Genomic DNA, 27,117 nt, shown 5'->3' with positions numbered 1-27,117 from the left:
GTCATGTTTGCAGCTTTGTGAGGCTTCGAAATCAATCAATAGTATTCTGCCCACTGCTTTCACTTCTGACTCCTGCCTGTGTGCTCCTGCCCCCACACTGATTTGTGCGCGCGATAAAGTGGATGCACACATTATCTTCGAGTGTGATGCGTGGGCCAATGTTCTTAAGCACCACTGATGGAGCTCACCAGTAACTGTGACTAAAACCCAGCGTGATTTATTGTTTTGGCTTTCATTCGTGGAAAATGAGCACATGTTCCCTGCAATAAATACAATTTTTGTAATTGTACTACCAAATCTTGTGATGTAGTGAGTAAGTTAGTGACATAAGAAATATTAAAATTTACAAATATGTTCAAATGTACAATATTGTCATTTCAATGAAGAAAAAAAAATTATTAAATTTATATCACAGGTTTATATTTGTGTGTTATCTTTAGATATCAGATAGATGATGTATCTCAACACAAAGGAAGCATGATTTATGGTCAACCCCTCATTAGGTTGATGCAAGTGTGTTCCCCTGTACAGCAAAAAGGTCAGGTCTGTGACCTGAAACAGGATCAGAGAAGGCCGTGAATGCTGGATGGGTTCTAAACAAAATGTCCAATCATGTTGTTTTCAACAGATTTGAAGTGCTTGTCTGTTGTGCTCAGAGCCATACCACAATCAGAGATGACACAGTAGGTGTTCTGACTTTTTGCAGCCAATGAAAATCCCCTGCTGTGGCCTCACTGATTGGGATGAGGAAGGTGAGTCGCATGCTTATAAGTTTCAGACAATGCAAGAATGAAGAAGGTTGTCTGTTGCTTTATAATAACAGCTTTGCAATATATTTTGGACTCAGTTTTGCACAGTAGTGCAAATTTGCAATCAGACTCTTTACCTGTAAGGAGGCACATTTTTGATATCTTTAATAAATGCAGCATTTACAAAATGGTTATACATTGGGGAACATATATTTGGAAACATTTTTCAGAGGAAATTTCACAGCAAATTAATGAAAATCATGGAATCGGTGGTCATGGAAGATGGGTGGTGCTGTTATTGCCTTTATAAGGAATCTCTTTCTTTGAAATCGGAAAAAAAAAACAAACAGAAAAGGACAAAAAAAATTGGACTTGTACAGAAAAACTGTAGGTTACACATGAAATTGGCTGAAATGATTATATGGCAAATTTTAATATATAAGTCCATGCTTAGAGCTATATGGTCCTTTATGCAAAGCAATGCAGTAGGACTGTGGCACTCAGTTCTCCTTTGTCTATATTTAAAGAAAGTGTCTAAAAATAACTGAAATAAATAAAGCTGAACTGAATTATTTACCTAATATATCAACACATTTTTGGGGGTCAATTCATGATTTCGGCTAATTTTATTTTAGATAAGTGTCACATAGAGTGTCTATGCCACTGTTTAGTACTTTCTGGGATTGAATCTTCTAATTCAAGGAGAACACATCCCTTGATGGACAGAATATCGCAGGAGAAAGCCATCCAAAGCCTGCAGTCCATAAAACACCTATGTTACATAAGCGAGCGGGTGAGAAGCTCGGTGAGTGAGGGAGAGCGTGGGATCCTTCTCTGAGAGAAAGTCCGCTCTGAGAGGAGGACATGTGTCTCTCAGTGCCACGTTATTTAAACCGGGTGTTGTTACAGTTGGGTTACATTTCTTTTTGGTTACCGCTCACTTCGTCTGCAGGGCTCGATCGTGCGTTATCGCTGGAGAGTGCGCGCTCCCACTCAGGGCCCCCTTTAAGTTTCTCCTGAGGAAACCCGTCGGGATTACGCTGGAAGGACTTTCCACTGCACACAAGGACAAAGGATTTTTTTTTTTTCGACTTCCAGTGTTATAGTCACCATTCTGAGAGATGGGGAGTATATCCTGTTCACAAAGTGGAAGAGACGAGGCGTTTGTGGAGTTTTGTCGCTGATGCGTAACTGGATTCAAGCAGCTTCCCCAGCAGACCGGTGCGCACGCTTTTTAATGGATGGATTGACTCCCGCTGATATCAAACCCACAACCTTTCTGTCGCAACACAGTCTCTCAAGCAATAGACTGCTGTTCCACGCCGGGTCCACCCGCCACAACAACCTGTTTCTGACACCCTCGGCATGGATAACCGAACATTGCGCTTTGCGTAAATCCGTTTCACAACTTTTTTCCCGGAGGATGGATTTAAGCCAAATTGCTTGAAACTGTAATAGATTATCCTAATTATGGATGTTGGCTTTAGACTGGATCGAGTGACATATTCTGTGGTTTAGTGTTTTTTTCTTCTCACAGGATTTGACATCCTGCGAACAGTTGGAAAGAGTTGTAGCCTAAATCTCGCCGGCTCTCATGGGACTGAGGCATTCGTCGCGTTGTTTGCTGCTACGGCGGAAGATGGCGGAGGCGGACAGCTCGGAGGTAGGGACCTTGTAGTGTCCTGTACCTGGACACTCTCAGCTCACTCACATTTACCCACCAATGAAGCATCCGACTTAAAAAAAAAATAAATTCAATAAATAAAATCAAGTATATCTTGATTTACCGTGTTATTATCGCGATCACTTTTTTGTATCCATGTTGCACTGCGCGGGTGAGGAGGAAAGCTCACTTCATCGAGTCCTGCAGATGTTAGAGCTTATCTTAACAGACTCGTGCATGCATGTTACAGTAAATATACTGCAAACTAAAGGTTTTCTGCAGGTTAGACGATGCGCTGTGGACGTTACGGACGCATATATGAACGTGGCCATGGTCGCTGTCCTTGGTGCTGAAACGGAACCCGCATCCTTCCCATGAATGAAGGGCGCATCGTTATGAGCTCCAGATCAAGTTTCGTGTCTATGTGCATGCACAGATGTAATGCAGTTTCACGTATTTTCCGTTAGCCATCGTTCGGCTCCCCACTTCGCTCGTGCATCGTCTCTGCAAACCTCGCATCAATGGGGAGGCACGTCCACTCACTCGGCTCACCGCGTTGCCTTTGTAATTGCCCCCACCGCCGCTTAATGATCGCTGTTGAATTCATTACAGTCTGTAATGGGCAAATTATAGCATAAACTCTACCAATTTCTCCATTACTCCCTCTCAACAGCGGCACCAGCCTGTCATGCCCCCCCTCTCTCAGTCTGCCCAGCCCTCCCCACTGCCTAAACCAGTGCCTACTACCCACCATGTGCCCTGCGTCCCCCACACGCCTCATGTAGCATCTCTGGCCACCTGTCCTGGTCGAGGCAAGATCGCCAAGTTCATCAGCCCGGAGGACATGACTTCACGGGACTACTACTTCGACTCTTACGCCCACTTCGGCATCCACGAGGTGGGCAGACCGGGCTGACAAACAGCAGCATGGCATGATTAGAGGGAAGGATTAATACCAGATGGCCCCTTCTGGAAAACAAAGTCTCAATCTTGTTAGTCTGACTTCCTGGCAGAACAATATGTCCCTAACTTTACAGTTGATTTATTACCTTAATATCCACGGAGAGATCAAGTTTGATTTTTGTAGCATTTAGACATTGATGTAATATTAATAATAACATCTTCAATTCACTTGATTCTGAGATCATTTTAACTTGTCAGCACACCTTAATGAATGGAAGTATGACAACAAATGACTGCTGAATTAAAAAAAAAAAAATCAGTAAACAAACCAAAATTTAACATAAGGAATGTTTTTCAAAGATTTCAAAACCTCTTAATGGCTTTGTGATTCAGTATTTCTTATTTCACAATCAAAATAATTGTGCAGTAGTATTATTCATTCTTAAATACTCAAGTAAATCTCCCGGATAATTTTATTTTACAGTACATTTCCTTACAGAATTACTTTTTTTGCTTTTATATGAATCCAGATATCTATATTTTATAGTTTTTGTATTCCAAATAATGACTTGGTACACATGTTATCTCACATGTTGAGGACGACTCAACATGAGAGACAGATTTACTGAGACAGGGAAAATCAGCCACAGGAGTGTGTTCCTGTGATATGGAGAGAAAACCGAACAGCAATTTCAATGCAGGAGATGCTCAAGTAAACTCAAGAGGTTTGACCTTTTTAAAGTCACGACTTTTATTCACTTGAAGAAATTTACTCAGTTCTCTTACAAATACCTGTGGTATTCGTACTTCTACATAAGTAATGGCTGTAGGTGCTTAATACACAAAGTTGCAGAGCAGAAATCCCACTATTTGTGATGGTAAGAATGAATTGGTGAGAATGATCAGTGCCTGCTTTAGTATCTCCAGTGAACTGATAAAGGAAGAGCCCAAATAATGACCTTGATATGTGCTGGAGAGATAGCGAAGAAGTTTGGGGGACATATAGACCTTTTTATTAGCCTCCATATTTAGCATGTGGGTCAGGTTTTTGTGAGCTTGCAGACAAAAAGAGTGCCCTGATTAGAAGAGAGCAAAGCAAGAAAGAAGGAAAGTGGGATGTGTGAATGGGCTCTGGGAGATGGATATCAAGCAGTCCCCGAAGGCTTTGTGTTGTACTCCTGTCTATTTCAAGAATCTCTGCCACTGTCACCGAGGCTTTTGGCCTAAATACTGTCCTTTCTTTCACATTACTCATGAAAAAAAAAGTTTTCACCTGCAGTGCATTGCCTACATTTAGTGTAACGTAGACGCATCTGTAAGATCATTATTTCTGTTAGAGTTTGTATGAATCTTGGTATTCTTAACAATCATATGTCACAACGATAAGCCGTTTTGTTCTTAAAACAGGAGATGCTGAAAGATGAAGTGAGGACGCTGACCTATCGCAATGCCATGTACCACAACAAGCACGTGTTCAAAGACAAAATCGTCCTGGATGTCGGCAGCGGTACAGGGATCCTTTCTATGTTTGCTGCCAACGCCGGTGCCAAGCACGTGTATGGGGTGAGATATAAAGCGGCGCCTTCAGGCCACTTTCCCGTTATCTACCACAGACTGTCTGTTCAACTCCTTATGAGAGATGAAAGCCACACACCTATTTGGTGACCAAAGCGATATAAAATCTGGCTCCACTTTGTCATTATGCATGAATTTTTATATCTTCACAGACACACACGCATGCAAGTCTGCCTGTCTTTTTTTAAAATTCATCCTAAAGGCCAGTTCAGCCAGGAAACTGGTAATTTCCTCAAGACAGCCTCATGCACAGAGGCAATAAGAGACATCTGGCCTTAGTTTGAGTCACAGGTTGGACATTACCAGCAGCGTCTCCCACAGTTATGCATGATTCATATACTGCATTACACTTATGGATGGGAGAGCAAAATGATGTATTGGTTTTCATGCAGCGCCGAGTCTGAGGTGAACGACCGGGGATATTAGTGTTGAGATGGATTAGCAGGGTTTGATTAAATGTGTCCTTTCCATATTACCCCAAAGGTGAATCTGCTAATATAGGAGGAGGGGAAAATGTTTGATGAAGCCCTTGCTGATCGTGTTCATTGATTATTTTTCTGACTCTGTGACAAAAATATTTTTCCATGAGCTGACACATTGATTAAAAGTGTGTTTTATAAAAACACAAACCAATGAATTATGCAGCAATGATGTAATAATAAAATCCAGTGATAAATTATTGCAACAAAGAGTTTGGAGGACAATTTAAAAAGATGCATTTCTGCCTTTTGCCTACAGATCGAATGTTCAAGTATATCTGAATATTCAGAGAAGATTATCAAATCGAATCACCTACACAATGGTAAGTTCAGATGGTTTTCCATTGTTATCTCCTTTTTTTTTGTTTTGAATGCAGAAGTGCCAAGACATCTGGATCAGAAGGAGCGTGAAAAATCCACATATATCCATCATTTCAGTCACACTTGATGATATTAGTAACAGTCCTGATGCTTAACTTGACTGCTAATCTCTGATGTCAAATCACAGCGTTCTTTGCCATCAATCAGAATTCCCTCAATGGGCCTGATTACTATTGAGAAAAGCCACCGTGAACTTCACAGTTGACGGACTGGCAGCTAATGTTTGTCATCATGTCCTGCACATTTGACATTCTGCCAGTATAAATTGTAGCCTTTTAGTGTAGATTTTGAGCTAATCACAACGTTGCAGGAATGAAAACTAAGCAGCCATTTGTAATTCAGAAAGATCTTTATTTTTTCTGTAATAACTGAAAGAAAATATCAATGCATCCTCCTACTGCACTGTTTTTAATGCCCCATGTTAGGGGGCTTGAGCTAACCTGTGACCCTGGACATGTCACCAGTCCATGACAGGACAAACAAAGGGACATAGACGGTCACATTCACACTTGGAGGCAATTTGGAATCATGCATAAGAACCAGTCACAAGTTTTGTGGACTCTGGGATGAAACTTTATCTTGGGAAACCCACACACAAGGAGAATGCAACCTACACACAGAAAGGCACCAAAGTCCAACTTGGAGGTGAACCGAAACATTCTTATAAGAGAAGAGTGCTCAACCAGTGCTCTTCACAAATAACATTTCCACCTCAGTGGTATTCTTTTTCCAGCTGCTAATGACATGAATTTAGTATCTTCAGTCTTTGCTGTAACAAAGCCTACAGGCAACAATACTGACTCTTTTAGAAAGTCTGTCAAGTTCCCTTTTTAGCAGTTTTGTTACATTTGTCTCAAAGGATGAGTCAAGATGCCAGGCAAGCAAGCAAGAGCTGATTTTACTGGAAAAAAAAAAAGCAAAAATCAAAAACTTAAATGACAAAGTCTTTGAGCTCAGAGGAGGTAATGATGAGACAGTGAAGAAGCCCAGAAACGCAGATGAACCATTAACCAAAACACGCAGAAGATGCACAACATAAACCACAGGCACCAGGTGAAAACAATCACACACTCAGGCACAGGTGAAACACATCAGGGAGCAGCAATCAAGACAGGAAGATGGGACGTCGAGCAGCATGAAACTAGAGACAGTGTTAGAATCACAAAATAACACAAGAAACAGCCGAGATAATTTGGCATTTTTTAAAAGATTGCAATCCACATTCACACACTCGGCTCCGCTGCTCATCCTAAAAATATATTGTACAAGTTCTATTATTAATATAACAGAGGAGTGAAATTTGTTCTCGCCAGTTGCATTCACAGACACATACTCTGTCCAGCATGAAAACCACTTTTTAAGCTGTGCAGAGCAGCTTTAAATAACATGACATTAGATTCCTACTCAGGTTTTCTTTTTTCAGGTTGTTATTGTTGTGTATTTAATAAGAATTTGCATTCGTTTTTCGAATCTGTTGCCTTACATTTCCAAGCATGGGTCACAGAGATCAGAGTGGAAAATGGAAAAACAAGAAAAACAGAGTGCATGAATAAAACATTAAGGTACAAGACAGGAAGATTAATTAAGCTGTACTAATTTACAGCATTCCCAAAGCATCGGAACAGTGCCATCTGAGAATAGAGCCATTGTCCGATTTGCATTAATGTGATGAAGAAGCTGTGGAGTAATTTGCTGCCTGCTGTTTTTGTGATTCTTCACACCACAGTCATTACCATCTTCAAGGGCAAGGTGGAGGAGGTGGAGCTGCCCGTGGAAAAGGTGGACATCATCATCTCCGAGTGGATGGGCTACTGCCTCTTCTACGAGTCCATGCTCAACACCGTCATCTTCGCCAGGGACAAGTGGCTGGTACGACGCTGCCGCAGTGGCGACTTGGCAGAGTTACGCTTGGCCTACCCTTGTGTCAGGCTGGCTTGAAAAAATACGGTCTTTTGACACATGAATAGTCCAGACAGTGATGAAGTAGAGGATTTACTGTACGCTCGCATGCATGCGTCAGCCGCCCAGATGCTGGGGTCACACATGGATGATCCGTCTTCTAACCTCGGTAGCTGCCTGGAGGCTTTAAGCACCCCACATGTGATCTTATATTACATGCCAGGTGTGGGAACAATAAAGATGATAGATGGCTGCCTGTGGTTGTGTGCATTGGATACCCAAATCTGTTTTTTTTGTGTGTGTGTGTGTTCAGAAACCTGGTGGCCTGATGTTCCCCGACAGAGCAGCTCTCTACGTGGTAGCCATTGAGGACAGGCAGTACAAGGACTTTAAGATTCATTGTGAGTAATTACCTTAAATTGATCACTGTTTTCTCTTAAAGTTTTTGCTAAGTCACTGTTTTAGTCCATCCTCCTCTCTGCTGTGCAGCATAACAAATGAATCATGCAGATAAAGGGAAGCACAAATGGGTCCACTTTGTGGATTTGTAAGTTGTAAGCAACACTTTGGCCACTTGGGGCAGTGCAACCAACAAGTTCAAGTCTTTAAATTCGCTATTCTGGTTTCCACTCATCGTCAAACGTTTTTGCTGTTTGTCTTTTATTATTCTCACTATCCCACTGCAGCAGGCCCAAAGCTTGGTGAACATACTGTATCCTAGAAAGTTGCTCCAGAAGTATAGAATTCACTGTTCCTTCATTTTGCTCGCTGTGTTCACGTCGCTATCACAGCTGGAGAGCTGCATTAATCCTGTGTTCCGGATCAAAGCCCCAGTATTAAACACACCCTTCACACTAGCACATACTCTCCAACGATAACTTCGGCTGAGTTTGTTTTTGGTGCACAGGTGGCCGTGTCTGCTTCTTTCATTAAACCATTCGCACTGAGAAACCTTCCTCCCCGCAAATCCCAAAAGAATCCAGTCTACCGAGACTTTCACGTCCTTATTTTTAGTTTCCCTGCGTTGGTGGCACATTCCACCTTCTCATCGTACAGACTTAGCGTTTGGCCACCTGACAGAGCAAGGTGGAGAAACGGAGAGAGGGAATGGGGGAGGAAAGGGTCGCTTGGTATGTTTTCAGCCTAAATTTTAATGAAGAAGGCTGGCAGACATGGTGGTGGAGGAGGAGGTGGTTTTAGCGGACGGAGTTTATTTTTAGGACTGCTTGTCTTTCTCCACACTGGACCTAAATACAAAGAAAGACTGTGTGAGAGCAGGGACACTTTTTTCTTCATGCTGGGTTAAGTGGTCTTTTTTTATTTTCTGTGCTACTTTTTTCTTTTACAAGCACAAAGAAACTTCTTGCATGTTTACTCACATAACTTCCTGTTTCATGTACACAGGGTGGGAAAACGTGTATGGCTTCGACATGAGTTGCATCCGCAACGTGGCCATCAAAGAGCCTCTGGTTGACGTGGTAGATCCAAAGCAGGTGGTGACCAACGCCTGCCTCCTCAAGGTTTGTCTCCGTGTCTTTTCACACGAATGTATGCGTGGAGCCACGCTGAAACGGTCTTGAACTTCACTGAGAGTGGGTGTGTCTCGTGCACTGGCTTCACTGTCGTGCTTAGGAGACTGATAGTAAAGTAGCAGAAAGCTTGGAGCTCAGGCAGGTTTTATGTGAGCTTTTAAGTGCTTGATGGGGTTCAGGTGTCGTCATTTGAAACGGAGGCGTGGCTGACCTGAAAGAAGACAGGTGAAAGTGAGAGAGACAAGTAGAAACCAGTCTCTTTCTGAATCGGTGGAAACACTAAATGTTCAAACCCATCCAGAGCGAATATTACTGTGGAGTGCTCGATAATGGATCCTGTTTGATGGTACATTAGATGTGTGTGGAGAACAACACCGAAGCCACTAAAAATGCAATAAGCGGATTGGAGGTGTCATTAACCCGTTTGGTTTTGTGTCCAACTCTCACTCTCATGCTAAATGAAACCTGAAAGCATTCTGATGAGTGCAGAGCTAATTGAACAAGGGCACGTAATGCCACATCCAGCTGTGAACAAGAGGCACAAACATGAATGTAAAACAAGAATGTAAAAGTCTTGCTTTATTGTGTTAGTTTTCTTGTCCACAAAGCTAAAAAAAAGAGATCTGTGGCGAATGAATGAACACCAACAAAAACACAAATTGCATATGTGAATCAAAATAAGACAGGAACTTTTTTCCTCTTTAGCTTTTTGCACATAGCCCATTGTTTTATGTCCAAAAGCACATTCTGTGTACTTGAAATCAACAAAAACAAAAAGCATCACAGACAGGGAGCAGACACTCTATCGCCGTGCACCCTCTACCCTCTGAGTCTATTTTCTAGAACATAATAGAGGTTTCTCGCGAGCTGTAATAGTCTCCGGCTCTGTTCCCATGCTTGGTGATACGACAACAGCTTGTCTTTCATCCTGCAAATGAAAAGAGGATGAGAGCATTCAGGGAAGTGATAGCTTTTTTTCTGTTAGTTTCTTCCAGCTTCGCCTCTCTTGTCATTGTGGCCTCTATTACACAGCCTTTTCTCTCTGCTTCGTCTCATGTTCCTCCCCGTTTTATGTAACCGATATCGTCATTCGTCATCTTTTATCTCTTTCTCATATCGTTTTCTGGCTTCATATGTTCCTTTCTCCCCCCCTAATCGCTAAAGTCTTCCTCCTTTTCATCTTTCTGTCACGTTCCCTGATTTAAACAATGTCAGGCCTCAGTGGTCTGGGCGAATGGAGGGGGTCACACTTGGTTTGCCCCCTCTGCGATGGCGAAATGTCACATGAGCAGGCATCGAGTCAGTGGGAATGAAATGGATTCTCCATCACTTTGATAAGCGACGGCGCTCCCTTTGTGTTCAGGGAGGTGTTTTATGTGTTTGGAGGGAGTGCCGGCGACTAGTTAGTTACCGACATGCGTGTTTGGAGATTCATCCTCACCGCCTGTATCTCTTTCACACAGCGATGATTCACCGGTTTCGTCGCGTTGCCACTACTTTCGCCCCGTCTTTTGTCAAACTGCCAGCCGTTCCTCACATGCTAAAATTACATAGTGTCTCCCGAAGGACTTTCTTGCCGCTGTATATGATACCGGCCTGATATGATTGGAAAGGACAGAGGTGTTAAATCACAATCTGTCATGCTGACGCCACACGGCCACGAGATCTGGAGCTCAGTGGGCTGGGAGAGATGAACAGGTTGCAGTGAGAAATCCCCATCCAGGCTCCTTAAAATACAACATCATCTACATGCGAAGCAGAAACACACCTGCTGCTCTTCTATTTCGGAGCCGCAGCAAGTGAACAAAATGTGGCTCTGTCCATAAGGCTGTGCTCGATATAACACACACACACGTACACACAGACGCAACCCCCCCCCCCAACTCCATTTCAAGGATTGAGGGAGGACACCCACACAGCATGTGTACTGTGAGCGGGCTTCATTTGCCAGCCATGATTCAACCTGTGGGCTTTCACACACACATGCACATGAACCGTGGTGAGCAATCTGAAAGGATCGACATATACTGCATGTGAGCGAGCGGCGGCGAGTTCTGCCCACTCGATTGTGCACCATTCAGCCCGTGTTTCCACGGTATAACATAAACCATTTGTGTGTTTTTGTTGTTGTTGTTGTTGTTGTAGGAAGTGGACATCTACACTGTGAAGCCAGAGGATCTGTCTTTTACCTCAGCCTTCTGTCTGCAGATCCAGCGCAATGATTACGTCCACGCTCTCGTCACCTACTTCAACATTGAGTTCACCAAATGTCACAAGAAGACTGGTTTCTCCACTGGTAAAAATTCCACCGTCACTGCTTTAAACAAATATCCACTATTTTTCAAGAGTTTGCAGATATAAAAGTTGATGTTACGGCAGATATTATTTCCTTCAAACCCATTCAGTGGAGGTAAATGCAGTATAAAGTGAACCAGACTTTATTAAGATTGTTGAACAGAAACATATTGAAAAGGTAAAAGGTTACAGAAAAATTGAAACTTTAAAAATCCTGCTTTTTTAAAAAAAAAAAAAAAAAGAAAGGGAAAACTTTGCTATAGGGAAAAAAATAAGAATATTTTACATTTTTTTCAGCATATTGAGCTCATTTTCACAGAAGAAACTTTATTCCTGTATTTTTTTTTCCTTTCTTCTCCTTGATCGTTGATCTTTGCAAGAAATAACACTCTCTTGGAAAAAAACATAAAAGCAAAGAGACTGAACTACTTATCCTGAAACACAGCATGGCCTCAGCGTTGGAGTTTTCTTTTGTCTTTAATGTCACGCCCACTTGACCAGAACGGGTAGGATCCACTGCAAGATTAAGTAATAGAGATATAAATGGCTTCTGAAGTTACATAAATTTGTTATGACAGCATAAAAGTGCTCATAAATGATACTGGTGAACCAACTGTGGCTTTGGAGGTCAATTATCTTAAAGTCAAAAGCAGTTTGGAAGACAAAAAAATATTGATTCCTAAGAGAGAAAGTGATTTAAGAATGACGTGACTCCAAGAAGGGGAAAAATGGCAAAAATTTTAAGATTTTAGTACCTGAGATGCATCAAACAGGCAACTGTCAAGTTCAGCAAGTTCACATTCAGCCGTCCCTGCAGCTGGTTGAGCTTTTTTTTCTTTTAAATCAGTGAATATTAGAGGGAACTTCCTGCACTGCCCTTCCCCATCTCAGCTCTTGGCTACACCCTGCTGGCGTTACATGAGCCAAACTGATGCCAGCGCCAGCTGAACCGCTGACACGCCGTTAAGATCACCTTATTATAGTGAGAGTAGCTCAGCTGTTATGTAAGCTTATGCTAATACATTCATGAATCCACTCCTTACATAATGTTGTGTAGAGGAGGTTCTATGTTTGTCTGTTGGGCCTAAGGCTGATCATCAACTGAAGGAGTTCACTCCTATCTGCTTCTGTATTCCTCCCACTGGCTGAGTGAATTTTAGCCACTTTGCTGGTGAGTTTCTCCCGTGCTAACACACCTCGGGCGGTTTGGTGTCCGTCAGAACTGTCCCGCAAATCGCATCATGTCCTTCACTTCCCCTGAACTCCACTTTCCACCTGGCTTCTCTCCTCTGCCTAACCTTATTTCACCTTCTCTCTCTTTCCCCCCCTCTGGCCATCATCTCCTTCCTGATCTTTCACTTTGCTCTTTCTGCCTTCACCTCCTCCTGTCCTATCTTTAGCCCCAGATGCTCCCAGCACGCACTGGAAGCAGACAGTGTTTTATTTAGAAGACTACTTAACTGTCAAGAAGGGAGAGGAGATCTTCGGTAGTGTCGCTGTCCGACCCAATGAGAAGAATGTGGTAAGATTTTTTAAAGACTATGCCTGTTTTCGATGAGCAAACTGGACAAAAACTGCAGAAAAATATTTTTTTATCTGCCAAGAAATGCAGTCTTACTTATATATGATTACAATACCAGTACTACATACACTTAAACCTTGTGTAAAACAGTTTACAGTTCATTTGTAGTCTTACTTTGTTTGAATGGGCATAAAAAAACACTACTTCTAATTCTAATACTACGTTTTGCCCTATGATCATGCATTAATGCAACATAAAGGTCCACAGTCACTAATATAAAAAAAAATCAATGTGCAATAGGAATTAGCAGCTTTAATTACAACATACAAACCTACTGGGATCAAACTATTTGGTGCTGACATTGTTAGAATAAAGACTGTGGAGGAACACTGATTTATTGAGCAGAAAATCTGGATATTCTGAATTTCCATGGATGATGAATAATTCATCATCTCTGATATACGTTTGAAAAACTATGCAGTGTAATGTGATCACCAAAGGCTGGTAATTCACAGCTCTCCTTTAACATGTTGCTGCATAAAACGAATCAACCTCGAAATCATGAAAATGACCATAAATGGCGGCCATGAAGCCGGGCCAGTGTCTGCAAACTGTAAATGTCCTGCACAGTCAAGATAACCAAAGGTTTGATACTTTTGGATAATGTTTTCATTCCCTCTCTGCTGGAGGAAGAGATGAGAGCGATGAGCACTCCCACACTTTTCCATTAAAAACATGCCTGCAAGTAGCAGCCAGTTGATGTTTTTTTTCACAAGGACAAGAAACGTTGGCACAGTGTTGGACGTTACTGGTTCCAGTAAGAAGGATGCCAGCACATACCCCCACAAAACTTCAGTTTTACACTTCTTTTTTGTATGGATGAAATATAAAATGTGTTAATTTATTGAGGACCGAGTAGGCAGAGTTTGTTCAGCACAGCCCTGATAATAAAAGTTCTCCGTCCACTTTAACTGAACGATTTTTGATTTTTTTTTACTCCCCAGCGTGACCTGGAGTTTACCCTGGAGCTGGACTTTAAAGGACAGCTGTGTGAGGCGGCCATTTCTCATGACTATAAAATGCGTTAACCGAGGCCCGGGGTGTGGATCAGCCTTCAGCCCCTCCGGACACGACGACAGAGGGCGAACCGATGCACCCGGCTGGACGCCACCCAACCAGCATCTCTGTGATACGGCACGTATCTCGCAGCAATAGTGCCGCCACCTGTCCCAACTCGATCGGCCCGGGCACATCGTTGAATGTAACATCCTACATTAACTTGATTTTATTTTATTTTTGTCTCTGATTTCTGGGGATTTAATTATTTTGATGATGAAATTAGAAGCATTGATGAGTCTTTATTTTAGTAGTAGTAGAGCTAATTTAAAAAGTTTCATCTATGTGATGTTAAGAGGGTCACAAAAAGTAATTTATTTCTTTTTTCCTTTAATTATTAAGATTTATTGCGTACTGTATAGTTGTATAGAAAGTAGTGATTCATTGCATTTTATTTTATTTAATATTTGCATGTAAAACTGTTTGAGTTAAGTGATTTCAGGAAAAAAAAAAAACAAGTGAACTGTAATTTGTTTATTTGTTCAATTGATGATAATTCAGAACAATTGGACTTTGGTGCAAGAATAAAACAGAACAACATCGCTAAAGAGTAACAAACAAATGCAATACGCCATGTTGGTTTGGAGCACGGACGAACATAGAGTATGAAAAATGTATGTGATGATGAATAAAATGTCAGAGAATCAAGTTACACTTTTGCTACATTATTTTCAGTCAATTTTTCCTACATAGTATAATCTTCCACAGACAAATGCAGAGACTGTTTAAGACAGGGGTGTCAAACATAAGGCCTGTGGGTCAAAACTGGCCCACAAGAGGCTGCAAAAAGGCCCGCCAAGCCATGAAGCCAATTGTAAAAATTTCAAAGATATATATTTTTTAAGTGTAGTGGACACAACACAACACTGAGACTCGAACTGAGATATCAGTGATGAGCATTAGCTTCAAAAGCCATGCTGTCAGGATGAATTTTTAAAAACACCCATAGTGCAAAGCTTTAAATTTAAAGGTCATTATGACTCAATTTTATCGATATGGCCCACTCGAGGTGAATTTGGAGTGTACGTGGCCCTTAAATTAAAATGTGTTTGACACTCCTGGTTTAAGACGTGCAAGTCTGCATTTAGAAAAAAGTTACAGCACTATCTGAATTTCCTGCGGACTAACAATAATACCGTGGATTTTCCTACTGAAGATCATATCGACAGCGCAACATGGATAAGGCACGACAATGTTATTTACAGGAAATGGAGCAGTTCCTTGTTTTAACTGCTCTTTTGAGCTTCACTTATTCATACTGCAGGTTCGCGTCACCTCCAGCAGATGTTTTGTTTTCACCGTCAAATATGTATGTTGACTGTCCAGAAGTAATCCAGAACTCAGTAAATTGAGTATGCCGAATGGTATCGCCAATAATGCGAGCGTTGGTTCACTTGCAGCAGGCTTTCTTCTTCACCGGCTGAGCACTGAGGATGACTGTTGTGTCTCTCACATGGTCCTCCTGCTCCATTAACACTCTGGATGACAGAAACAGTGGAAATCAGAGAAGACACGGCATGAGTCAACAGTGCCAGCACTGCCAATCATTATGCGTCCGATGACTGGCGTGCGGCGTGTCAGGAATGGTTTTTTTTTTCCCCCCCCTTGCAATTTTACATAGTGACATGATTCATTTTAATAATCTTACCTGGCCAGATGCGTCAGGGACTCTGTCACATTCCTGCCTGTGTAGGCGCTGACCTCAAAGAACATCACCCTGTTTTCCTGCACAATACAAAAATAGGCATGCACGCTGGTGTTTCTGTGGGAAAGTTTCCATAGCTGCAACTTTTGTGTTGGAATGAAAAAAGAAAATGTGAATGTCTGGCACTGACAACACAAAAAGAAATTTTCAACAGCATGTAACCTCATTATTACACTGCGTTGCACAAAGAAGTGCAATAAATAAGGCCTGATAAAACCACCAATTATCTCCGAGCTACAATTAAAGACTTACATAAGCAAGTTGCTCTGCCTCTTTAAATGACACCTCCCTGGCTTCATCCATGTCCATTTTGTTTCCCAGCAGAAGAATAGGGATCCCCTCCCCTGCTGCTTCCTGACCAGAGCAAGAACAGGCCGATCATGTGGGAAAATCTCCAGCTATTCATTTATCTGTTGCATACCTATAAATATTTATGAGAGATTGATGAGAAACAGAACAAGACAACAAATGGTCACAGCTCCTTCAGCTTGTGTTGATGCACCAATCAGCAAATGTGTGCCAGTCTTGAATTTAACAGAAATTTTCTACAAATGCTCACATATAACCATTTGAGTGAGAGCATTGTAAAAGTAGAAAAACAATGAAAAGGAAAATGAAGTTTGAAAAAAAGGCTTTGCAGAGGACGCTGCGTATTACTGGACTGACCTGGACATTGGCGAGCCACGGCCGCACGGCCTTGAAGCTCTCGACCACTGTGACGTCGTACATCACCACCACGCCGTCTGCCTTTCGAAAGAACTGCTTGGTTATGCTCCGGTACCTGACAGTGATGTATCGACAGGGATTAAAAGTGATCACACTGGTCTACCGTGCATGGCCTTGCTGAGTATTGATTTACGTTATTGTCCAAGAATATGTCAGTGAGGGTAATTGGTGACCCTAAATTGTCTGTGGAAGTGAACGTGTGTGGCGACTGCCCAAGGCGTACCCTGACTTCGCAGAAGGAATAAAGCAGACAGACAGGGGGATTGATGATACTCTATTTGAGTCTTGATGGTCACTCACCTCTCTTGACCGGCTGTGTCCCAAAGCTGCATAGCTACTTGCATGTTATCCAGAGTTAACGTCTTCACACTGTAGTCGATACCTGATAAGAAGATTTTTTTTTTGTTGTTTTTTGCGTTTGAATTTTAGAGAAAGTTGCATTAATGTTAACACCACTAGGGGGCCGAGGTGTGACACTCAGGGGAGAAGGGAGGGAGGCAAAGTGGTGATAACAAGCATCAGATGAGGATTGGAAAAGATGAAAGCAAAGAGGGAATAAAATCTCATCAGGAGTGGCATAATCTGCTGTGCAATGTGAGTCAAGACTCTTAGACGGGCAGTGTGACTTCACAAGCCGTTTCATGTGATGTTAGCTCAGCCTCGATCTCCATTGTGCATCTGTCGCCGCTCGTGCGCAAATGCAGTTCGGATTCCTGAAATTCTACTGTACACAAATAGGAGGCAACATCTTTCTTCTCACCCACAGTAGCGGTTGTGGAAGGGAGGAAACGGCCCTCACAGAAGGAGCGCAGCAGTGATGTCTTTCCGACGCTGGAGTTCCCAACCAGGACTACCTTAAACAGACGATCCGGAGCTAACAGTGCTCCTTCTTGTGCTTTCTGCAGAAGACAAAAATGTGAACAGAGAATTAAAGACAAACATAAGGTATTAAAATCAAGCTCAAAATAGTTCAGGGCTCTACATGTGTGGGCATACTTGCTGGGTCTCCTTTCCAACAGGCTGTCCTCTTGCAGACACTGGCGTCTTCTTCATGCGGGTGAAACAGGATTTCTTTGTCGGAGAAGCGTCTGTTGATAGCAGTTTGTGACTGGACGGCGGCGTGGCAGAGAGGTCTGTCCCCATAACGACGCTAGATTCAACGTCGCTCGGTGCTTCTGTTTCTTCCTCGTCCTCCTCCTCCTCGTCTTCCTCCTCACTGAGCTGGTGCAGCAGAAGCTGGGGTCCACCTTGGAGCAGGTGGGGCAGGTGGTCCTCCTCGATGGAGATGACTCGACGGAGGGGCCAGCCATCCGGCGGGGCATCCAAGACCTCATCGTCCACCCCTGCTTTCCTTTCGATTCCCACCTTCCTCGACCGCTCTCTGCTTTTTCCCATCAACCGCTTGTTAGCGGCCATTTTGCTGGACGTCTTTTTGGCCTTCGCCTTCACATCCGGCACTTTGGGCTGAGCGCTGTTGGCGTAGCCGTTGGCTAGGCCTGAGGTCTTCCTCGCCGAAGGGCGCTGTTGACACGCGGGGCTTGTGATCATGGCGGAGGGAGCACTGTTGGTAGTGGCTTCATCCTCACTACAGGAGGAGGAAGCAACAAACACGATTTGAAGGTGCTCTATAGGCAAGGCCTCCAGAGACTGGTACGACCCATCCACCAACAGTGGGGCTCTTTGGGAACAGAGGAGAAACAGAGGATAAACTGGATCAATCCCCTTGACTGAGGTGAACTATGGTGGCAGAACCAGTTTAATATGTGTGTATGTCTTTAATTTAAAACAGAAAGTCATTTGAAAAGCAGGAATGAATCAATGCAAGAGCACAGAATCAAATATCCTCTGTTTTTCCTCTTTTGGTATGTGATTTTCAGAGTGAAGAGGAAATTCTTCATTATTCTTCATGTGATTTTGCAAATTTACCTTTTTGGCATTTGGCTGGTGTCGTCAAATAAGTCGGCGAGGCCGGCTCTCTGCTTCTGCTTCTTTCTGAGTGAGGTTCGAGGCTGGTTTAACGACAGAGGAAGTGTTACACACCCTGCTTGTTCACAAAGTCAAAGATGCTGATTCATCATAACAGTGAAAATAGAGTTTACTTACAACGCCGCAGCATATGTCTCGCTCATCTTTCAGATGTTTGTTCATCTCTCTGGTATGTTTGAGAAGAAAAATCAATCAGAGAAGAATACACGTTAAATATTTTCAAAGGGTTTTTATCTGACAGGCTTGAATCTGAAGAAATCCAGCATGAGTCACATTTGGCAACTAGAACTGAGCCACAAGTCAAAAAGTTTAAGCTGACTACTGAACACTGGAAAGTGTCCACGACTTTACCTGAGCAGGTCAAGCTGCTTCATGAGGCTTTGCTTTTCCCTCTGCAGTCCCTCAGTCACTCTGTACATTTCCCTGAAATGATAATGACGAAGCTGTCAGCATGAAACAAATTTAAGTTTGCTTAGCTGACTCTACTCACAAGGCTGTTTTCATGGATCTAATACACAGTATTTTTTTAGCATAGTCAAGATAATAGGTTTCATAATGAGAGCAATGGGGCAAAAATAATGTGGTGATTGTTATTTTGCTGTAGTGCTGGTATGAGTCATCATCCATCCACCCATGAAACCACTTTATCCATCTCATTGGACGCAGGGTGCTTGAGCAAACCCCAGCTGACTATAAATGAAGGCATTTTACACCCTGGACATGTTACCAGTCCATCACAGGGAAAAAAACAAACACTACCACGCACAAGCATTTGTGTGCAAGAAAGAGTCAGCAGTTTACATCAAATGCATATTTGTGCAAGAGAAGAACATGCAAACTCCAACCTGGACTCATATTGTGGACTTCCTTGTCTGGTGATAAAAGAACGATCACTGCATGTAACTACATCAACACTTTCATGCTGCTTTTTAAGTTCTATGTTTTGTTTTTCTTTATTTTCTTAACATCTGTTAATGCAAACAGTGCCTGAACGTGCCTAAAAGCTGTGTGTACCCACATCTCTTTTTCCTGGTGCAGCCGGGCGGCCTGCTCCTGCAGCATGGCCAGCTGCTCCTGGGCCAGCGTCAGCTCCTGGCTCGTGCTCTCCAGCGCCCGGGAAAGCTCGTCGTTGGTCATTTTCAGCTTGACGTTCTCCACGTGGCTCTCCTGCTTCTCGCTGTTCAGGTCTCGGCACTGCAGCTCCAGCTGCGGAGGAAACGGATCGCGGGAATGAAAACACACTAATGCTGAGCGAGTGTACTTATACCTGCAGCAGACAGAGAACAGTGAGCGCGGTTTAAATCCATTCCCCATGACACAGGTCAAGAAGACTAATAACACACACTCACGTTGCCACAGTCACACACTTTCTGATATAACTGATATCATGTGGCTTTCACTGTTGTAATGGAACTGATTTATGATTTAATGCTTTTTTCATGCTTTGTCTTGAGTATTTCTCATCTTGTTTTGCTTTGTCAATCCATCATTCTTATTTACAGTTAAGGGAAAGCCGCGATTGGTTCTCATCCCCCCCTGTGACCTTAAATTTGACAAAGTGGAAGAGAAGATGAATGGATGGATCTTTCGGGGAAAATGTGCTTTACCCGTTTCTGCTTCTGGAAAAGCTGATCCAGCTCTCTTTCCTTTGAAAACAGCTGGTGCTCCAGGTCCTGGCTGCGCAGCTGAAGGCGCTCGGAGTCCTGCGGGGCCCGGGAGAACAGGTTGAAGGTCAGCGGTTTACAGAGCGGCGCATGATTCAGATTTAGCGTCCCCTCCGGACATGATTTAAAACACCCACATGAAACACTGCCTTGAATTTGACGTGACTCTTCCACTAACTTTACTTATGTATCGATCATTACTTCCTCCTGTTCTGTCAAAAACAAACAAAAAAACTCTATAAATATGTAAACTTTGTTGTTTTTCTTGTTGGGAAAATATAAACTGCTGAATGCAAAAATGTCAGAAAGATGAGTGTGGGATGATTTATGTTTCCATCTTATATAAGCCGATCTCCGGTTGAGACGTGTCCAAAGCAATTCGTGCAACTTGTAAAATTCAGATTCAAAATGAACACAGACTGTTTGAAACAGCCTTTTTTTTTATTGTTCTATTGATATCCGCTGTGAAGACGTGGAATCCTACCATAACTGTGTGGCAAGAACAAACCCCCCACCACCCCCCGAAAAAAAAAACAAAAAACAAAACCCTTCCAACATGTTTTCTCGCTTTGGCAGGTTTCTTCCAGCACGAGTTGTCATACCTTCAGTAACAGCCTGTCTTTCTCATTTTTGATCTGTGCCTCCATTTCTTCATATAAATGGCGGATCTCGCTGTCGTGTGTTGCAGCCTTCCTGGAATAAGGAACGACATTAAGCATTAGATGCGTTGTCGTAATTAAAGCAAATGGTGAATTGCGGAGCGACATCAAGTGAAAATATCTCCAAACACAGCGGCACTGTTGTCTGGACCGAGCTTAAAGCTTTATTTTCCCTCTGTACTCTTAACAGCGTCAGATCTTCACGTTCAAATGGAGACTGAGTGCTATTTACATTCCCTCTGACAACTCTTAAGACCTGAACAGCCAATTAGTGAAGTGTGGAGGAATAACGGGCTGCGAGACAGCGCCAGGCAGTGCCATGGGAAAACATATATCCCATTGAAACTCACATCCTTTGTACACAAGATCTGCAATTACTCATAATCTCTATAATCATAAAGCGTGGTGTTCTGCATATTTGGGAGTAATAGTAATATGCAGAAGATACATTATGCATGTTTTTGCTTCAATGTCTGCTCAAGCGTAGGATTGAAGCGTTCCAGCAGAGGGTAGGCAGACGTGTGCGTGTGTGCGTGCCTCCAGATTAGTGGTCATTTGACATGGATAAAGGGGTTGTTCTATAGAGAATTACAGGCAAATCCATGCAAACGCTTGCAGGGTACATGCCAGCATGCGCCTACACACACACGCACACACACACGCATGGTTATGTCAGAGATTCTTCAGGTAGCTAATGAGTGCAGTAGAGAGAAAAGAAGAGCGTAACCTTAAGGGTTTATTAACTGTGGGAACCAATTATGAAATGCGGCCTTTGAGACTCATGGTCAACTCTCACCGCTGAATCGTTGAGTACACACAACTCTACACAACTTACATCTTTACAGTCACACAAAATCTGACACGTTTCAGTCAGGTTTTCAAAAACACCACTCTACGGAGACCGCACTACTGAAAGTGTCCAGTAACATCCTGGTGTCTGCTGGAGATGTACAGTGTTGGTCCTATTGGAGCTGTCCTCGACCTTTGACCACCAGATCTTGATAAACAGGCTGTGGGATCTGATTGGATTGTCAGGTCCAGTGCTCCAGTGGTTCTCCTCATCCCTGGCTGGTAGGAGCTTCAGTGTGTCAGCCAACCACATCATGTTCGACCCAGGAAACCTGCAGTGTGGTGTGCCTCAGGGCTCAGTTCTGGGACCCTTCTTGTTCTTGTTGCATACTCTTCCTCTCAGTCAGATAATCCAGCAGTTCAGCGATGTCTCCTACCAACTTTTTGCTGATGATCTGCGACTGTATTGCTCCCTCAAGACGTCTGGAGCTCACAAATTGAGCTCCTCGGGAAACTGGTTGTCACAAACTAAGCAACTAGTTAAAAAATATTTCTTCCAGCTGCACAATATGGCTAAGCTCAGAAACATGGCATCGAAGAACGAGCTTGAAATGATCATTCGTGCATTTGCATCCTTGCGGCTTGACCACTGAAACAGCCTGTTAACTTGTCTCAACAAGAAAGAGCTGGCTCGTCTTCAGTACGTTAAAAACTCAGCTGCGAGGCCGCTGACCAGCACCAACAGGAGGTCGCACATCACATCTGTTTTAAAATCTTTCCACTGGCTCCCTGTTCTGTTTACATGTCCAGTTTAAAATCCTGGAGCTGACCTTTCCAGGCCTACATGGCCAGGTTCCCAGGTACATCGCTGACTTAATTAAGGCCTACAGCTCAGCTCAAAGCCCGAGGTCATCTGAGCAGAACCTGCTGATAGTTCCTCGAAATCATTTTATGGCGAGACGTGACCGCTCGTTTAAATCCATCCTGTCTCGCCTTGGGGAACGAACTTCCTTTAGACCTGTGCTCTCTGGACTCAGTGGACGCTTTCAAAAAGCATTTAAAAACTTATTTGTTTCAGAAAACTTCCAGTCCACACTGACCGTTGATGTATTGGTGAATATTCTCAGGTCACAGTAAGAAAATCACTAGTGCTTTGTGGGAAGTTTGAATGTTCTGAATGCATGTTTGTATCTTTACTTGGGGTTAACTAATGGAGTATCAACTCACTATTCGTAGATGGATGAATGTGCGTGGTGCCATTACCTCTGGAGTGCACTCTCCATCTCTCTCTTTTCCTGATGGGCTTCTTTAATCTGGTGGGTGACTCTGGCGAGAAACTCCTCGAAATTGGACAAGAGGTGAGGCTCGTCTCGCCTGAGCTGGGCCCAAAGACTGCGCACCTCCCCTGGACTGGAGAGACGTGATAAAAATAGAGAACGGACAGGAAACAATTTCAGCACAGGCGAGGCTACGATGGAGCGTCGCAGAGTAGTTCAGTCACATCAAGGTTCAATATGAAAACACTCACTCTTCAAACACATTACTGGCTCCCAGGCTTTCCAGCAGCATACAGAAGTGCCTCTCCTCCTCATCCTCAACTGCAGACAGCTTGGCTTCCCATTGGCTCTGGTAGAAAGCCTCCTTCGCTCGATGGATGGGGCCGGGTGCCGGGTATTGATCATCGGCCACAGAGATTCTCCGACCGCGCAGGAACTGACCTGAGCAGAGATGTACCTGGGTTCAGCTTTGAACTTTAACACATATTTCCCAAAGTTTTTTATCTTCACTGATTAACACAAAACAAACTTATTAATAATACAGTAACACTGCTTATAAAGCTGTGAAGGGAAAAAAGTTCAAATTACCAAACTTTTGCATAATTTCCCTAAGTTTTTCTTTAAATATTGAAATTTCAGGCAATAAAGTGACTTTTTGAAACACAGGTGTTTGATTTTGTAGAATTATAAGATGATCAGTTGCTGTCAGTGCAGTCAATTCATGTCATTTGATGCAGGATTGAAAACTTATCATTGAAAGCTGTTTGGTGTAAGAGAATGCAAATAATATCAGGTGAAAAACAAAAAAAGGAAACCCACTGAATCCTGATGAAAATGCCTCCAGAGTGAGGTAACCAGTGTGGTCCGCATCCAGGGAGTCGAATACATCCTCCAGCTCCTCAGCAGACAGAGGCAGCTCTCTGTGGAGCCTCTGCCAGAACAAAGACATAAACACTGCTGTGGCGAACTGACGGAGTCAGGAATTATCAGCAAAAACAAAAATAATGAAATCAGATTACAAAATATTTCAAGTTACTTTGAAATGGGGGGGGGGGGGGGGGGGGGGGTGGAATCTTGTATCTTAAAAGATCCAAGTCACATGTTTGAGACATGAATTTACGACCGCCCCATGCACTCAAACACACAACTCAAACACAGCTTGCATTGAATAAACACTAGCACAAAGCGGCTGCTTTATGAGTCAGTGAACAGCAGCTTTTTTTTTTTCTTTTCTTTTTCTCTTTCTCAGAAACTCTGAATAGAGACAGTGGCAACAAAAAGCATGAGGCTCACAAGAGCACTGGCATGGAACACAGGTCCGACACGGCTGCAGCTTTTAAAGAGGCTCGCTCTTATTGTTACGGCCTGGTAAATGATGTATGAGCGAGTGAATTATATTCACAAACATTCCCATCCATGGTGCTCCTCCACCACTTCACAAGCTGTTGGAGCGCACCAAGTGGGTGAAGTGTTTCTTTTGACAATGGTGATATAAAACTCCCAACATGCCAGAATTACGCCAAAGCGGTGACACTAAGTGTTTTCTGCTCGCTGCCTCCCCGTTATTACAGCCTCAGAGGACATGAAATTGCACAAGCAGGTAAAAGCGTGTCCGCATGACCTACTGTTCTTCCCAGGGCGGGCTTAATGCATCCATGAAGCGTCTATGCATTTTCTGACAAAAATAAACGAGTTTTTTTTTTCCTGGGGAAAACGTCTTAAAAGGGAAATATAATGGGAATTTACATAAAATAAATAATTGCATATGTTAAAAAATGACAAAATAATAATAGATTATCTGAAGATCAAAAGTCAAAAAAAGTTTACACCTTTGAGAGCTATTTAAGTTTTTTTTTCTCTTAAATATTTATAAATAAACACCTTTTAATATGATTAAAATATTAAAATCTTTCAGAAAGCATGAGACTAAATATTTCACTAATTTCTAAATTTAATTCTCAGTTGAGTAAATTAATTGTAATTAACATACATGAAGGAGAAGATCATACGTTTTCTGTAAGGGTAAATAAAATACATTTTCAAACGCTGAAGATATCACATGCAGAATTCTTTGTTTTTGGGACTTTTAACCAAAACTATAGAGTTGCAGCTCTGATGTCATAGATTCAGTTTACTGCTGCTGATGAAGAGCACTTGGACCTGGACCATCAAATGCTGCATTATTCATAAATATCCTTTTTCACTCATTTCCATCTCAGCTGTAGACATTCTTCATGTCTCTAACCCTCATGTCTGTGCGAGTGATGAAGCCTTTGCCCTCCACGTCACAGGTCTGGAAGAACTCCTTGGTCTTGTCCAGCAGGGTGATGCGACCCCAGTCCGAGCCCCTCCTGCCTCCGAAGCCGTTCACCCTGACCTCCTGCTCTTCCTCCATGTCTGCGACGACGTCTTTTTGTTTTGTTTTGTTTTTTTTTTCCCTCACAAACCCTCGAGCTCGGCTGTGTGTGGTCAGTATCGTGCACTTCAGAGGCAGTCCTGAGTGAAATCCTCCTCACTGGACCTGCATCCGGTCCCCTGCGGCCCTCACAGTTGCCATGACAACAGAGGCAGGAGCATCAGACGTTGAGGACTCCGACAACTTTGTGGCTCATGAATACACATGAAGTGGTTTCAGGCTCCTGGAAGATGGAAAAGATTAAAGCCGACATTAGTGCTTCTTACTAGAGAATGTGGAAAAGTGACATTACACAGAAAAGTAAGAAAACAGTTACGCAACATTAACACAACAGTAGTGCACTTGTTACAACTTCACACAGCTTCCCCTTTTCTAATAAGCCAGAAACAAGCCACTCACAAAGGTATGTAAACACAGTTAGGGATTATCTTAATACTCAGCCATACAGAACACATGACGGCATAATGCCTGCGAGACTGTAACAGCCACTGCCAAGCAGCAGAGCGCTGCATTATGCATCCCCGCTCTTTCACATCCATTTCTTCATTTCATCACACCTTTTATGTCTCAAGCAAAGTTTTGAAGTGTTCCCTCGTTTGTGCGGTTTAGAGCCGAGGTGCAGTTTGGCTTGTCAAAGTAACTAAATATGCAGCAAAACACAGCTCAGAGTGAAATGCGAGAGGCAAAAGTGTGATTTGGAAGGGAAGTTTGTGCTGTGGAAACATTTTTTTTTTTGTTTTAGTGGCGATAGTCTCTGCTTGGCAGGAACAACACGATTAAAAATAGCAGCAACACAAAAGATTCTTCTCTCCTCGTCCTCGGAAAACTTTTCCAATGCAGGCAACAACTCTTCAGTTACGGATCCAGACTCACATTTTCTACATTCTTCATTAAAATATGGCAAAAAACAATTGTTCTTCCCTAATAAACATAAGACAGAAGAAACAACTGAGTGTTTGCTGTACAAAACACAAAAAAATGAATGCAAAAAAGTCTGTTTTACTCTGCTTGCTGTTCTATTTGTACAAATACAAAGTTTTGCAGTGACTCACAAACCAATCCTTTGAATTAAGTACAGTAACTTACCTTCTGCTGATGTCGAGCAGAAGAAACAGGAGTCTTTTTCCGCCCTCAGTATCAACAGAGCTGTGGCCGCGCTCTATGTTTAGGAAGTCTTGCCTCTCAGACGAATGTTGGACCAGTCATTCTGCAACCATGTGATGTCATGAGGAAGCGGCCTGAGGCTTTTCAGCGGGGTCCACCCGCTGCAGCCACAGTGACACAGGGCTGCAGAGGGAACCCTGCATCAGGGCTGAGCGAGGACCTCCGCGACCTTCTCTGGCAATATCTTACATGATTATCTATTTGATCCTGTTTTGTTCTATTCTTTCCTCTTTCATGATGTAGAAATATTTGCATTTCTCTCCAGGTTTTATTTCATTTTTCTTTGTATTTGATTGTGTAAAGCCTCTCTTTGCTTTCACTATTTGTCATTATATCACCTGTAATAAGACTTTGAGTTGCATTTACTGAAAATTGCCATCTGGATGAAGTTTTCGTCTAAACAGAGATATAAGAAATTTTGGGTCACAACCTGAAATAAAACCTTGCTGAATTGCTCAAATCTGACAAAAACCTCAAATTGTCATTCATGGTTCATTTAAGCGTCTTTTCACAAGAAATAACACATTTATTTATGGCAAGTTGCTAAAATTGTTTTTCCATCACTTCAAATCTTACAATGCCACCTTGTGGTCTGAGATTTGAAACAGCTTTAATCC

General features: G+C 42.7%; 2 protein-coding genes across 3 annotated transcripts; one reads left to right on the top strand and one right to left on the bottom strand.

The window, feature by feature from the left end:
- Positions 1 to 1,986: 1,986 nt before the first annotated feature.
- Positions 1,987 to 14,161, top strand: prmt8b (protein arginine methyltransferase 8b). Its single transcript, XM_030113808.1, has 10 exons — positions 1,987 to 2,412; positions 3,086 to 3,310; positions 4,723 to 4,878; positions 5,629 to 5,692; positions 7,477 to 7,619; positions 7,963 to 8,050; positions 9,054 to 9,169; positions 11,327 to 11,477; positions 12,877 to 12,998; positions 14,003 to 14,161. The coding sequence occupies exons 1-10, from the start codon at positions 2,344 to 2,346 to the stop codon at positions 14,084 to 14,086; spliced, it is 1,218 nt and encodes a 405-aa protein (XP_029969668.1). The 5' UTR covers positions 1,987 to 2,343; the 3' UTR covers positions 14,087 to 14,161.
- A 365-nt stretch (positions 14,162 to 14,526) lies between these two features.
- On the bottom strand, positions 14,527 to 27,117 carry cracr2ab (calcium release activated channel regulator 2Ab). Of its 2 annotated transcripts, none has more exons than XM_030113565.1 (18): positions 26,423 to 27,117; positions 25,166 to 25,559; positions 23,740 to 23,851; positions 23,172 to 23,361; positions 22,907 to 23,053; positions 20,798 to 20,888; positions 20,139 to 20,234; positions 19,550 to 19,737; positions 18,883 to 18,954; positions 18,649 to 18,697; positions 18,472 to 18,554; positions 17,542 to 18,223; positions 17,306 to 17,444; positions 16,846 to 16,927; positions 16,486 to 16,600; positions 16,072 to 16,173; positions 15,763 to 15,839; positions 14,527 to 15,592 (listed from the first exon to the last, which is right to left on the bottom strand). In XM_030113565.1, exons 2-18 carry the CDS (start codon positions 25,313 to 25,315, stop codon positions 15,505 to 15,507), a joined length of 2,463 nt encoding a protein of 820 aa, XP_029969425.1. In that variant the 5' UTR covers positions 25,316 to 25,559; positions 26,423 to 27,117; the 3' UTR covers positions 14,527 to 15,504. The 2 variants fall into 2 exon arrangements, with proteins under 2 accessions (XP_029969425.1, XP_029969426.1); XM_030113566.1 differs by having other exon boundaries at positions 17,542 to 18,130.

Source organism: Salarias fasciatus, chromosome 17, assembly GCF_902148845.1.
Source record: "Salarias fasciatus chromosome 17, fSalaFa1.1, whole genome shotgun sequence".
Lineage (NCBI taxonomy): Eukaryota > Metazoa > Chordata > Actinopteri > Blenniiformes > Blenniidae > Salarias > Salarias fasciatus.
This window is presented reverse-complemented; position numbering and strand designations above follow the sequence as displayed.